The sequence below is a fragment of the Gossypium arboreum genome, chromosome 7 (assembly GCF_025698485.1).
Source record: "Gossypium arboreum isolate Shixiya-1 chromosome 7, ASM2569848v2, whole genome shotgun sequence".
In the NCBI taxonomy this organism is placed as follows: domain Eukaryota; kingdom Viridiplantae; phylum Streptophyta; class Magnoliopsida; order Malvales; family Malvaceae; genus Gossypium; species Gossypium arboreum.
Window position 1 is genome coordinate 70699612 of NC_069076.1, and position 13638 is coordinate 70713249.

The following is a 13638-nucleotide window of genomic DNA, read 5'->3' on the forward strand; positions in this document are numbered from 1 at the left end:
ATAGGTTACTACCCCACTACAACATTTTGTTATTTTAAATTTAACTCTTATTTTCCTTTATAATTACAATAATTAAATTAAGTTACTGAAATTAATTAATAAATTTAAATTTAAATTTAAATTTTATATTTATATTTATAGCATTGCAGGGATATATAATATAAAATTTATTGAAAAACTAAAAATTAAATTATAAGTATATATATAAAAAATATTTACAAACATCAATAAACTTAAAATGATACTTTGAATCACATTGGTACTAGAATAAATGAAGAGAGAGAAAATTTGCTTGTCTTTTTTTTTTTTTGAATATTGATTTTTGAAAATTCTAAATTTTAAATTAACTTTTAAAATTTAAAATTTATATATTATGAAATTGAGCTTAGATTTCCTCAAATATTGATTTTCAAATAGGCTATAAGAACAAGTTACCTCAACACTTAATGCAATCCTCAACCATTTGAGATCAAGTTTAAATGACATTTGGATAAAAAATTGTTATGATATTTACTATTATTGACCCCTAATCGGAATGGATCTAAGTTGGACTCTATGTGATTCGCATATCGAGCACAAATGATATTGAGTGTTCATAAAAGGGACATTTACACTCAGCTGTGAGATTACACACAAGACCGTATAACCATATATTAAATCTAGAGTGAGATAAATGTTGATAAACATAAAACTTACTTAAAAATTACATCAAGGAATAATAATTATATTATATAAATGCGTAGCTCCATCGTCGTAAAGGATACATAAATACTCAACAAAAATCAATCGAAGAGAATTTGGTTTATATTCAAGAAATCCTCATTATAATGCTTCGGAAAAAAATTGTTGAATCAAGAAATTTTGTTAGATTGGGACTTGAATTGGAATATGGTTATAAAAAGAAAAAGAAAAAAAAGGGAACAAGTTGTGCAGCTGAGGAATTGGCAATGGGATTGGACCCTTTCCTTCTCTTAGAACAAACTCCAAAGTCAACAATCTAAGAATGTGGATAAGGCCGTATTTCTTGAATTGCGTGATTACCAGTGTTTGCCGTAAATTCAATGGGGTCTTCAAGGATCATAATCCAACGGTTCATAACTCAAAACATTGGAATGAAGAAAGCGGGTGTTTGGTTTGGGAAAGATTGGACCAAACATGCCTCTATCATAGAGATAGAGAACACTAAAAAAGGACACCAAGAGTGAGAGAGACTGAGACCTCCCTTCCCTTTTAAAGGAAAGGTAAAAAGTTCGTGGATTTCGAGGCCAAAATCCGCCACCTCCTTCGCTGCCATTCTCTCTTTTCCTTGTATCTGGGTACTTGTACTATAATTCACCAAAACCTTGTTGTTTGGTTCATTCATGTGTGTTTTTGAGATGCCTTTATCTTCTGCTACTATTCTTATGCTTTTAGTTACTACTTGTAAGAAATGTTTGTTTCCATTTTCTATGGTTATTGTTATCTTGTTTGATTTGTTGGTTTCTTCAGGGGTTTTCAATATGGGTGATTTGGATTCATTTGTGAATTTCTTCTTCTTTTCTTTTTTTCTTCTTTCCCCTTTGTCTTGGTGATATGATCTGCTTGGTTGACAGGGAAGTGGGCAATTGGGTTGTTGTTTTTGTGAGTATTTTATGAGAGAATTCTAAAACTAAGCTAAACCGTAGATACTAGACTCAGCTGATTATGTGTCTGTGTGTGTTTGCATATTATTTGTTAAAGATTCAAAGCTAAAAGCTTCCTTATATCATCTTTTGCAAGCAAATAAACATCAGACAGCACAGCCAAATTGTTAGAAGAAATTGATGCTTTGTAGTGCTTTATATTTGATGGTGTTCACTGAATGATATCAAACCAAATGGTAATTTGCTTTTGGATATTCTGTTTTGAGTTCATGGCTTTAAGCTGTTAGAGCCTGCATTCTATTTGGGGATTGCGAATTGTTTATAGGATGATTAAGCCATTTGCTTAGACCTTGATTGTTTAAGCAACAACATACTTGGTAATGATGAGGTTTACACACACACAAAAGAATGATGGGTTCGAGTTTTTGACGTGTACTTTTGTCTTTCATTGAAAGTAAAAGCTCCTCTTCGTTATTAGTGGCTTGCTTAAACTGGCTGATAATGTTGTCTGCGACTAGCTCTTTACATTCGATCTGTGTAAGCTCATGTGAAAATGTAATTATTGTGACTTTTTCAGGTGTCTTTTAGATAAAAGATGAGTACGCTGGATGCAACTAGAGCAGAACTTGCTCTTATAGTTTTGTATTTGAATAAGGCTGAAGCAAGGGATAAGATATGCAGGGCTATACAATATGGTTCGAAATTCTTAAGTAATGGGCAACCTGGCACAGCCCAAAATGTTGACAAGTCAACCAGCTTGGCTCGGAAAGTTTTCCGTCTTTTTAAGGTTCTCTCACTATGCCTAATACTAAAAATGACAAGTTGGTGCATGTTGTACAAGGGTATTTATTTGATAATCTTTTCCTTTTTGTTTTTTGGGTGAAAGTAGTACACTCCAACTTAGTAGTTAACGCTTGGTTGAATGAACACTTCTCATAACATATAAAATTAATACTTTTTACTGCAAAATGCATCTGGTATCAAACTTAAATTCTTACACTATTTATTATTATTGTAGCTTGATTATTGTTTTTAATTGTGAATTTGCAGTTTGTCAATGACTTGCATGGTCTTATTAGCCCAGTTCCTCGAGGAACTCCCCTTCCACTAGCTCTGCTGGGAAAGGTGTGATAAACTTCCAATTTTCTGTACCTCTCAACTTAATTAATGCTGCTTTTGGGTTAATGCAATGCTTGTTTCAGTCCAAAAATGCGCTGTTGTCAACTTTCTTGTTTCTCGATCAAATTGTCTGGCTTGGCAGAACAGGTATCTATAAGGTATGCTATATGTTATGCACGTCATTTTTTCTGTTCTATCTAATTTGTTAGTCTTGGTTTACAAAGAAGGAAGCCATTTACAGAACAAAGAAAGAACTGAGCTGATTGGACGGATATCTCTTTTCTGTTGGATGGGTTCTTCAATCTGTACCACCTTGGTTGAGGTTTGTTGCTGTGCTCTTCAGCATTCATTAATTTGAGAATGAGTCTCTACCTACAAACTTGTTTTTACTTACCATGTTTCATTAGCCATATCCACTTGTTTATGACATATACCATCTTTTTATCAGGCTGGGGAGCTCAGAAGGCTATCTAAATCAATGAAAAAGTTGGAAAAGAATCTTAAGGACAGTGATAAGTACAAGGTATGTTCAGAGAATGCGTGTTTCTAATAAGTCGTTTTCCTCAAATGTCCTTATAATCAGTTTTCTCCCTTCCCGATTATACAGAGTGAGGAATACTGTGCCAAGCTCCAAAAATCAAATGAGAGGACTCTAGCTCTTGTTAAAGCAGGACTGGATATAGTGGTAGCAGTTGGCCTTCTTCAATTGGCACCTAAGAAAGTCACCCCTCGTGTAACAGGGGCTCTTGGATTTGCTACGTCTCTCATCTCCTGTTATCAGGTATTTGATTCTATGCTTGTAGTCTTAGACTGGAATTTTATTTTTTTTATTATTTTTTTTTGCTTAGTAGACAGTTGGATGTTTTCAGTGAATGTATACGTAAATCACTGATTGTGTAGGGTTAAAGGTTAATGAAAAGGTAAAGAAATTAAGAGGTTATAGCATACAAGCTATCATGCAAGCTTATGAATTGAAGCTTACTGATACAGTTAATCATTGAATGAATGTTGTGACCTTGGGAATTATCTCAAGTTATTAAGACATACCAGATCCTGAATTCAAATATTATTTACGGATAAAAAAATAGGACAGACCATCGTTAGGTTATAGTTCTGTTGTTTATGTAGCAAATGTCAAAAGCTTTTGGACTGATCGGAGGCTGAAAAGATTGTGCTGTGTGTTGCAGTTGCTTCCGTCACCATCCAAGTCCAAGGTAAACTGAAGTGGGAAGCCTGTTTTGCTCATCAAGCTCGAGTATCATCATCTAAATAAATTCAACTTGTGCGTTTAAGGTTTGAAGAATTTGTCAACTTGGGGGTGAACTCGGACTTACTCTTCCTATTTATAGCACCACTGTTGTTGCATATCTTTCAGGCTTTCAACAAAAATAATACTATTATACATGCTATCATTTCTTCACATTCATGTATTTAGGCAGAGTTCATATATATATACTGTGCTCTGTTTGACACATTTTATTCCAAGCCGATTTAGTGACATCCCACTTGGGTAATAAGTTTTGATTGAAGGTCAACCTAGCAGAAAACAAGATTCGATTTCTGAATGGCCAAGGCTTTGATATATAACACTAGCACATAAAACCAGAATATAAGCTAATCCAGAACAAGGTTACACGCTTTAGTTTCCAACAAGCTTCCATGTGAAAGGTTAGCTCAGATGTCAAATTCTTCCTCGTCCTCGTCTTCCACTTCCCATTCATATCCATATTCCACCTCACCTTCATTTCCCTGCAGTAAATTCAGAATTTGCTCCAAGTCTCTCACACGCATCTGCAAACTGGTTATAGAGCTCATCTGCTCAGGTAAAGTTGGCAGTGAATAACTCTGTACCTCTAGCACGAATTTTTCTGGGGGTTCAAGTATCTGAATACCAAAAGCAGGAGATAATGGGCGTCCCACAACTTGAACATGTGACACACTGCAATGATGCCCCACATATTGCGTTATTAGAGGGGCATGGGAAAATGGTCATAGAAAAACTAAAGATACCTAGATATGGATATTATGATTGAAATTTATGGCAAATCTATACTCATAACTCTACTGCAATGTACGAGTAGAGAAGGGGTGCATTTGACCGTACCAGATATAGAACAAGCCATCTATTTCCTGTCTCTGGACCCTACTCAACAGCTCAATCTGTAATATTCCACCAATGCAAAGAATAGGCTCTGGAAGCTTGAAAGTCTGTAAGCGGTTTTCCTGTTTAGTAAAAAACTGTGTCAGTGCTCTTGTATAAGTTCTTACAAAACTATATGAATGAAAAAAAGAACCAACTTCAATAAAACGCATTCTGGAACATGGAAACAAATGAAAACAGAAACGATACTGTTAAGAGCCATTTTAGTATATCATATGCATTGATATCATATTTAATTACAACTATACTTTAATGAATATAGTTGATGGTTGTTCACAGAACGACCAAATCTGATATTCTTGTAGCAACAAATAGAAAAAGATCAATGGAATATATAAGAGTCAATTTTCAACAACGGAATTACACATAACTACTAATTTCATTCAGTATAGGCAATGAATGCTGGCAGAATGACTGGATCAGATGTAGTAATGAAAGAGAAAGATCAATCAAATAGATAAGTGCAAATGGAACCCAGCTACTTGAACTAACCTGAGCCATTTCAAACTCTTGTGAGGTGTAAGTCCATGCAAACCTGTCAGTACCAGAATCCTGGCATGACTCATCCGCATCCTTGATATGACCCATGCGAAATCTCACAGACTTCGCTGAATATATAGGGTAACCAAACTGGAAGAAAGCTGGATCAAAAATACAAATCTTATAAGAAAATTTTCAGGCTAAGAAAAAGCAGATGGATAAAAAAATGGAAAAACAAGTTGCTAGACAATCGGAGCAAATACCCTGGAAAGGTCTTATCTTGATCTCTGTAACAACACACAAATCAGCAATCAATCTATATGTCAATGTTTCAGGCACGGCAGGATTCTTTTGTCCTTTACTAGACCAGTATGAAGCTGTCCGAGCCACCCTATCTCTTGGTTCCAAAGTATTACATATGCTTTCCTCTGGATAATTATCAGTGCTAGAAGCAATTATTGCTTCTGAGATGCAATCCCCAGCAGTAGTTGACAAACAACATCGAGCTAAAAAGGCATAAGCTCTATGCTCCCTCTCCAAAGCTTCCCACTCCATAAAATTACTAGATCCAGCTCCAGCATGACCTTTTGTACTGCCACCTAGCTCATTGACACGATCAACTCTAGATAATTGGGGAAACATTTGGAGGGACAGATGCTTACATAGACCATGTCTAATCACTGCAAACCATTGAAAACTAATTTGTCAGCAATGACTGCAAGCTATCATGCATGACAATCAAAGACCAGCAAAACAAGATTGATATCATCTTGAACATATGAATTATGACATTAAATAACACAACATATGCTGAAACAAGTTCTTGGAATGTTCAAGTCTAGGCTTTAGCTTTTCAGAACTTGAATATTAAATACGATATGGTTGTATACCAAATTCACATCAGAAAGAAGAAGAAAAAAGACCAGATAGGAAATAAAGCAGTTTATTCAAGATCAGCAGAGGTCCTCAAGGACTAAAGAGATGTAGAAGCGAGAAAAAGGAATAAATAGAAAAAGTATTCTACAAGTTAATGTATCAAATTTTTTGGTAATAATGAAACAAGAACAATGAGTCACATCAAAGGAAATACAAAGAAGGATCGATGCATTTCTCATTTTTTTGGTTCAATGGATTGGAAAAACTAATTAAAAGAACCAGAGTGGGTTGGAGTCTGAAATTATAATGATATATAATGGACAAAATATCCACAATCTTCTAATCATACAGAAGCAACACATTCTGCATATGTTATACATAACCCGGAAATGAGTAGAGCCCACCAGGCTCCATGAAAATAATGTGTCTTTCATTGGTGTCAACAATTTCTTATATTTCTACCACATTTCCGAGGCTTTTCAGGTGAACTTAGTCACTTCCTTTTGTTCCTTTCTCTTCAACTTTTTCCCTCTAGGAAAGAGGGATAGGCTTGAATGCATTTTAATTTGAACCATGACTAGCTCAGTGCCAAAGAAACACTATGCAACTTCCATTAATTACAGCTACTTTCCAAAGTCCCCAAAAGAAAAGAGAAAGACAGTATAACCTATTATTTTTGTTGAAAACCATTTCACTTCAAAACACAAATTCTTTTTTTTTTTTTTTTTCCCTTTTTGCTTAAAAAAGGCACAAATTCCTTGATAGATAAATGAGAAACAAGAAACGAGGCAAGAAAAGCAATGATCAAATGACAAAACTAAATTGAAATCTCAACTACAAAACTGCATCCTGAGAATATTATCCAGATGATGCTATGCTCCATTTGAACTATACCAAAATGGAAAAAAGTTCAAATTCGGTCTTGATCTCATGAGCTTTTATAGCAATTTAACAAGAAAAAAGAAATATTAATATTAAAAGAGGAGGAATATAAAAATTATCTAAGCTCACCAAAATGTCGCCAGTTGCGTGAGACAGCAGTGATGCGAACAAGATCAGATGGACCCTCTAAAGCAGTAAGTATCTTTATTGACAAGTCGCAAGGGAGGAAATTCAAGAAATCATCACCATTTTTCATCTTTTTCATATAAGTTCCTAAAAAGGAGTCAGGCAGCTATGCAGCCAAGAATTCCATCATCTGCTTTAGCACTTCAATAAATAAATAAAATGTTAGAGGTCATGTCTGAAGTAATAAAATTTTCAGGTTCCATTTGGTACCCATTTGTACTATTTTCTTTCCAGTTAACCAAACATTGCTGTAGAAAAATGAAAAGTTATTTGTATGATTAAACAGACCAAATATTATGGAGGAGAAAAACATCGATGCAAACATGTTGGTTAGACAAAAATCCAAGTTTCTTATTCATGCAAGTCAAATTTTCAGGTTATAGTCCCACAAAAATATGTTTCGCAATTGTATCCAAAATACATTGTACCCTTTTCACGTTTCAACCCTATAATCAAAAAATAAAGTTCAAAATTTACAAGAGAGAACCTTTTGAGCAATTGGACTCACTGAATTATATACAAGACAATCCAACTATGACACTGTCATCAAACTTAAATCTGACAAAGCTAGGGAAGTGATTCCTGTAAAACAAACAGAATTTTATAAGGGTTCGATCACATTTTGTTTATTACAACCAGTATTTAGAGTTCTCTGATACATAAAACCTATTCAAAACAGCCAATTCTAATCAGAATCATGATTAGTACCACATAATCCAATCAATTGAGCTTAACTACAAGTTCGAGAAATAACTTTTTTTAAAAAAAAAAATGGAAACTGACTTCAAATCACAAAATTGTAAAAAAGAATACACCATAAAGCAACCAAATTTCTAAGAATTCAGAAAATAATAAATTGAAAAACATATATATATATATACATATTAGGGTATAAGGGAAGGGAGAAAACTTGCATATAGGTGAAAAAAAGGATTCTCACCTTTCTGTTGAGAAGAAAAAGAAAAAGATAAAATCAAAATCTCCCAAAGAGAGCAGAACCCTAGCAATGGAAAATGAGGAGAGAGCGAAAGGGGTTTTTGGAGGTGGATTTGGAGATAACTGGAACAGAGCGATGGCGTACACACTATACTTAGGCCAAGCTTTTTCCCGTATTTCTTCCTTTTAATATATTTCCCTTTTTCGCCTTCTCATTTTTAAAACATGCAAAGGCTGTTATACAAATATTAACAAACTGCTATTTATTCAAATCCCATCCTAATACTTTTAAAGAAATAGGTTACATTAGTAGGAGGATTATATCCAAATAATTACTTCATTGTACAAAATATTAAATACTTTAAAAAGAATAGACACATGACAATTTTTAAGAGTGTTTATGGAATAAAAAAATATATTGTTAGTATAAATTAATTAAGTAATTCTTCCATTTTAAATGAATTAATTTCTTTAAAACATTTTCATGCTTGAAGTAATATTTTATGTATTAAGTAATTTTTCAAGTTTTATTAATTACTTTTAAAGTATGTTCATGTTTTAAGTAGTATTTTATGTATTAAGTAATTTTTTCTAAGTTTTTTAAAAACATTTTCACGTTTTAAGTAATGTTTGATGTATTAAGTAACTTTTCCATAATTTATGAAGATAGTTTCATTTTTCAATAATATTTCATGTGTTAAGTTTAGTCTTTAACGTTTATATTTTTTATCAATTTAGATATTATTATTTTTTGAGCTAAATTTGACTCAAACTTTTTAAAAGAGTCGAACTTAACTATCAAACTTTTAAAAATAGTTGAATTGTTTTTTAATGGAAACACTAAGACGTTAAAATTTTAAATATAGAAGCTTGTATGGCAACTCATGTTTATTTCATGCTATTTTTGAATTTTATTAACTTTTTATATTTTTGAAATTTGAAATTTTTATTTTTGAATTTTTTTATAATTTTAAATTATTTTTGGCATGACATATAAGACAAATAGTGTCATGTTAGCATGAAGTACATATGGAATGACATTCTAACATCATTAAAATATTAATGTTTTAGTTAACATTTTCGGTAAAAATACAATTTGGCTCTTTTTAAAAAGTTAAGGGTAAATTAGCAATATAAGTCAATATTGGAAGATAATAAGGGAAATAGTTTGGTTTTTTTGATATTTAGGGAAATAATCTGATTCTCGAGAGTGAAACAAAAATGTGTCTAGCAGGACGCGTTTTCATCCAATGGTAACTTCTCCCAACAGTCAAAAAATTCAACGACAATTTTTTCCAATGGCTAAAAATAGCTAGTTTATTTGATATATAAACTCAAGTCATTTTCTTTCTTTTGCATTCAAATCTCATTCTCCTAATTTTCTCAATTCATCTCAACTATTTAGTTCTCAATTTTTCATTTCAATTTCTCTCAAAACCTTGTTGTTTTAATTTTATATTTCATATTTTTTTTTGTTTTTAATTGATTTTAATAATGACAGTTTTGTTTATTCGTTTGGATGACAAACACATTTCCGTCGTCCAATTGCAAATGGTAAGAAAATATTATTAAATTTTTTAATTTTAATTAAGTTCATTATAAAGTTGTTAACATTATTAAATTTATAATTTTTTATGTTTATATAATCAAATCGAAGATCGGATTTTTAGAGACGTACATACGTTATGTAATTGCAAGGGCACATATTATTGAACAACACTTGCAATAGGCGAGATTTTTGCACGTGTCACATATGTTCGGGGGGACTAAATTGGATCCCACACTTATCAGCACTTTGGTGGCAAGATGGAGACCCGAGACACACATATTCCATCTTCCATGTGATGAGTGTACAATTACACTCGAGGACGTAGCTTTATAACTCAGTTTACTAGTGGATGCGTCAATCGTTACGAGGGCATTGAGCATTGGCGATTTGAGCACAATTTGCGAGCAACTATTAGGCAAGGTGTCGAACAAGTTTTTTGGTAGTTGGATAAAGATGAAACGGTTGGAAGAAAATCAATTATATCAAAAACTTTGCAAGTGCTGTTGAAAGAGAACAACATGCTCGAATATTCATCTTGAAGTTAATCAGAGGTCTCCTAATGTCCAATAAATCTCAAATTTTAGTACATTTAAGGTGGCTACTATAACTTGACTTGAAAGAAGCGAAGGGGACTCAGTTGGGGATAAGTTGTGTTGGCAACATTGTACCAAGAGATCTGTCGGGCGACGCAACCACAAAAAATTAAAATCTATGGTTGCATACTCATTATTTAGTTATGGGCAGGATACGAGCTACCTTTTTTATGTCCCTAAGTAAACTATTGGAAAAACAGGTTTGGAAAACGCAATGGAAAATAAAATTAGAGAAAAACCAGAGTTTTAAATTTTTTTCTAAAACAAGATATTGCTTGTAATATCTAAAGTAATAAACATTTAATCAAAATTGTACCTTCTCGATTCATCTAGGATGAGCATTTCTACCACGTAGTCTTCTCCGCTATTCTCAAGCTCACGTCTGCCGAGTGTGGGCTCATTCCAAATCTGAAAATTTTTCACAAAAAATACCAGTGGAATAATTTTGCAATTCCTCTAAACTTTTGGGTCAAGTTCTAAATCAGAAAAATATCTCTAGAAATTTTCTGGAATAATCTCTTCAGAGAATTTTCTCTTCACAACTTTCTCTTGAATTCAAATGTTTGTAAATAATGACCCAAGGCTCTCTTTATATAAGGAAAGTTTAGAGAGTTCAACTATGATTAAACTTTAATCACTTTAATATTAAATTAATATAATATTTATCAAGATAAATACCAGATTAAATTTAATATTAAATCTTATTAAAATAATAGAATGTTTATCTACAAGATAAATATTAAATCAAATTTAATATTAAGATAATCACTTTAATATTAAATCAATAAAATACTATTAAGATAAGTATTAAATTAAATTTAATATTAAACTATTAAAATAATATTATTTTTGGAATAATTAATTTGAAATCAAATTCTCTAGTAGAGTCCTAGTAGGAGTGTAACTTTTTCACTGCTCAACCACCAATGACCAATCGCCGCCGATCGCCGGCTATCGGGACATTGTCGCCACAACCATCGGCACCGCCGTGTCCGATGATGCAAGTGCAACACCCTTATGGCATTCCGAGCCAGTTCAGTTGCTGTCGGTTCAGTCTGGGTCAATAACAACCCGATCGGTCCGGTTTAGCCACCGGTTGGATCGTTGGCCTTGTTTCACATACCGAGCCCAATTCGACTAATTTTTGTGTCCTGATCTTAGTTTTGGGCTCCCAGACAAAATTTACGATCTTAGGTTTAATTTTCAAGTTCAATTACCCATTAAGCCAATTGTCTAACTTGAAAATTAACTTCCAAAAATATCACATTTATTTTAATTGATTTGATTAATTTAATTTTACTTGATCAAAATTAATTTTTCCAAAAATCACTTAGATTTTCCAAATTAATCTTTCAAGAAAATTCTTTAATCAAATTTTCTAGTTGAACAATTCTCACGACCACCTAATTTAATTTCACATTGAATAAATCAACTCCATTAAATTATTCTCAAAGTCTTAGAATTTTTTTATTCAAATGCAGTCCGATCGAGCTTTTGTTATGCTAGCCGAGGGACCAATCGGGCATATACAATTAGGCTCTAGTGATTGTAATTATGTCCAAAAATATCGTTCTGATAATTCACAATTACTTAATCATGGAGTCAGTCCACAAGAAGTACAATGATTGAGAACTCCTTATTGTATACTTTTTAGAAAAGTAATTCATCCAATTGCTTTGTCCAATGACCCCATCATGTGTGTGTTACGCCCATATGATATCCTTGATTCCTTTGAGTTAAATATGTTCACTCAATATAATCTTATTTTATCTCATAGTCTCCATTGTGTTTTCTTAATTATTAATATGACCACTGTCAACAAATGACTATTATAAATTGCTCATTCGAGAATAAGCAACCTGTAGCCATGTTCCATATTTATCAATCCACACAATGTCAATGAGAGGATATCATTAACTTTTTAATTGAGCTATGAATTCCACTGTTGCTAGTAAAGCCATGCTATACACAAGTCATGTACCCAACATACCGGCTATGGGCTCAATCATCTTTAGAGCACAAGCCTCCACTTATATCAAAGCACATGAGTTGCATATGCATGGTCAATGACTAACTCAAGATTTAGGTAAATCACACCATGAATGTCACAAGTGAATTAATTCACAAATAGATTCAAAATTAATTCATCTTGGATCCAGTCCAATGTATCATTCTACCAATGAATACATCTGTCTTTACTCATGGAGTGAACTGCTCCAATAGCCAAGACTAGCCATCTCTACAATTGGAATTGTAGACGACATAATAACCCTTCTCAGTATTTGAATCAAATGCTCACTTTGATTCTTTTATGGGATTACAGACTCATTTAGATTCTGTACTGAAGTAAGTTGTCTTTCTCGCAATATAAGCATTCTTTAAAATGCCACTTGTCTTCAGTTTGAACTTTAGATAATCAATGAGCTAATATTTACTTGTCACAATTTCGCTATGCATGCAAAATATAAAAAAACATAAATACAAAAGATTTAATAATGAAATGTGAATATAACTTTATTTATTTACTCATCGTTCAAATTAATAGAAAATAGTTACATATTTACTACAATATAGGCACAATTCCCCACAATAACACCCATTGTTCTTTCTCACTCGCAATAAGGTAAATTCATTTGATAATATAGTTACCATAATATTTTTACATTATTATATTTTTGAAATAACATAATATTTGAATAGGTGGAATAATGAAGTGAGTCATGTGGGTATAGTGAATGAGCTTGAAGATATCCGACTACTGTTAGATCAACGATCAGAAGCTGAAGTTAATTTTTGAATTTTTAAATTATATAATATTTACGTAAGGATTTGAAATTTAATATTAGTTATTTAATAAATTTTATAATTTCGTACTATATTTTAAATGGATTCTATACAGTGATCCGAGAATTCAAGAATACATCCCGATCAAATTTTTGGCTAATCGCAATGTCTGGCATGTCAAGGTGCCATTGATAATTATCACGACGGTCGAGATGCACGAATCAGATCGAGTATTGCGCTAGTTTGGGTTTAGGAAAAATATTTGACTTCCTATAAACATGTTATCGTTTATAGTAAAAATATCACACAAAAATATATTAAATTAAATCGACAATGTCCGCAAGCGTACGAGCGAAATTGTAATATAGTAAAGTTTACAAAAAAATACTGGTAACTATTCTGAGGATCATACCAAGTGATTGCAGAAAATAATTACTAATCTAATCAAGT

General features: G+C 32.5%; 2 protein-coding genes across 8 annotated transcripts; one reads left to right on the forward strand and one right to left on the reverse strand.

Annotated features, from left to right (window-relative positions):
- The first annotated feature begins 897 nt into the window (after positions 1 to 897).
- Positions 898 to 5049, forward strand: LOC108450861 (peroxisomal membrane protein 11C-like). 5 transcript variants are annotated; one of them, XM_017748641.2, is made up of 8 exons: positions 898 to 1241; positions 2200 to 2409; positions 2673 to 2747; positions 2825 to 2888; positions 2966 to 3063; positions 3190 to 3264; positions 3349 to 3522; positions 3929 to 4270. In XM_017748641.2, exons 2-8 carry the CDS (start codon positions 2218 to 2220, stop codon positions 3962 to 3964), a joined length of 714 nt encoding a protein of 237 aa, XP_017604130.1. In that variant the 5' UTR covers positions 898 to 1241; positions 2200 to 2217; the 3' UTR covers positions 3965 to 4270. The 5 variants fall into 5 exon arrangements, with proteins under 5 accessions (XP_017604130.1, XP_017604143.1, XP_017604118.1 ...); XM_017748654.2 differs by having other exon boundaries at positions 903 to 1316; positions 2825 to 2899; positions 2983 to 3063; positions 3929 to 5049; XM_017748629.2 differs by having other exon boundaries at positions 903 to 1316.
- On the reverse strand, positions 4299 to 8519 carry LOC108450835 (F-box protein At4g00755-like). 3 transcript variants are annotated; one of them, XM_017748618.2, is made up of 7 exons: positions 8267 to 8519; positions 7835 to 7908; positions 7270 to 7467; positions 5646 to 6062; positions 5395 to 5543; positions 4846 to 4964; positions 4299 to 4680 (listed from the first exon to the last, which is right to left on the reverse strand). In XM_017748618.2, exons 3-7 carry the CDS (start codon positions 7403 to 7405, stop codon positions 4416 to 4418), a joined length of 1086 nt encoding a protein of 361 aa, XP_017604107.1. In that variant the 5' UTR covers positions 7406 to 7467; positions 7835 to 7908; positions 8267 to 8519; the 3' UTR covers positions 4299 to 4415. The 3 variants fall into 3 exon arrangements, with proteins under 3 accessions (XP_017604107.1, XP_017604102.1, XP_017604099.1); XM_017748613.2 differs by having other exon boundaries at positions 7814 to 7908; XM_017748610.2 differs by lacking the exon at positions 7835 to 7908.
- Between the last annotated feature and the right edge of the window lie 5119 nt (positions 8520 to 13638).

What these genes read in the sequence shown, in the direction of transcription:
- LOC108450835 (XM_017748610.2), bottom strand. Translation starts at nt 7,405, where the DNA reads ATGAAAAAGATGAAAAATGGTGATGATTTCTTGAATTTCCTCCCTTGC. An exon ending in ACGCAACTGGCGACATTTTG is followed by an intron (nt 6,063 to 7,269) that starts GTGAGCTTAGAT and finishes AATGGTTTGCAG; the next exon opens with TGATTAGACATGGTCTATGT. An exon ending in GATGGCTTGTTCTATATCTG is followed by an intron (nt 4,681 to 4,845) that starts GTACGGTCAAAT and finishes GCATCATTGCAG; the next exon opens with TGTGTCACATGTTCAAGTTG.
- LOC108450861 (XM_017748641.2), top strand. Translation starts at nt 2,218, where the DNA reads ATGAGTACGCTGGATGCAACTAGAGCAGAACTTGCTCTTATAGTTTTG. An exon ending in TGTCTGGCTTGGCAGAACAG is followed by an intron (nt 2,889 to 2,965) that starts GTATCTATAAGG and finishes TGGTTTACAAAG; the next exon opens with AAGGAAGCCATTTACAGAAC. An exon ending in CTCTCATCTCCTGTTATCAG is followed by an intron (nt 3,523 to 3,928) that starts GTATTTGATTCT and finishes TGTGTGTTGCAG; the next exon opens with TTGCTTCCGTCACCATCCAA.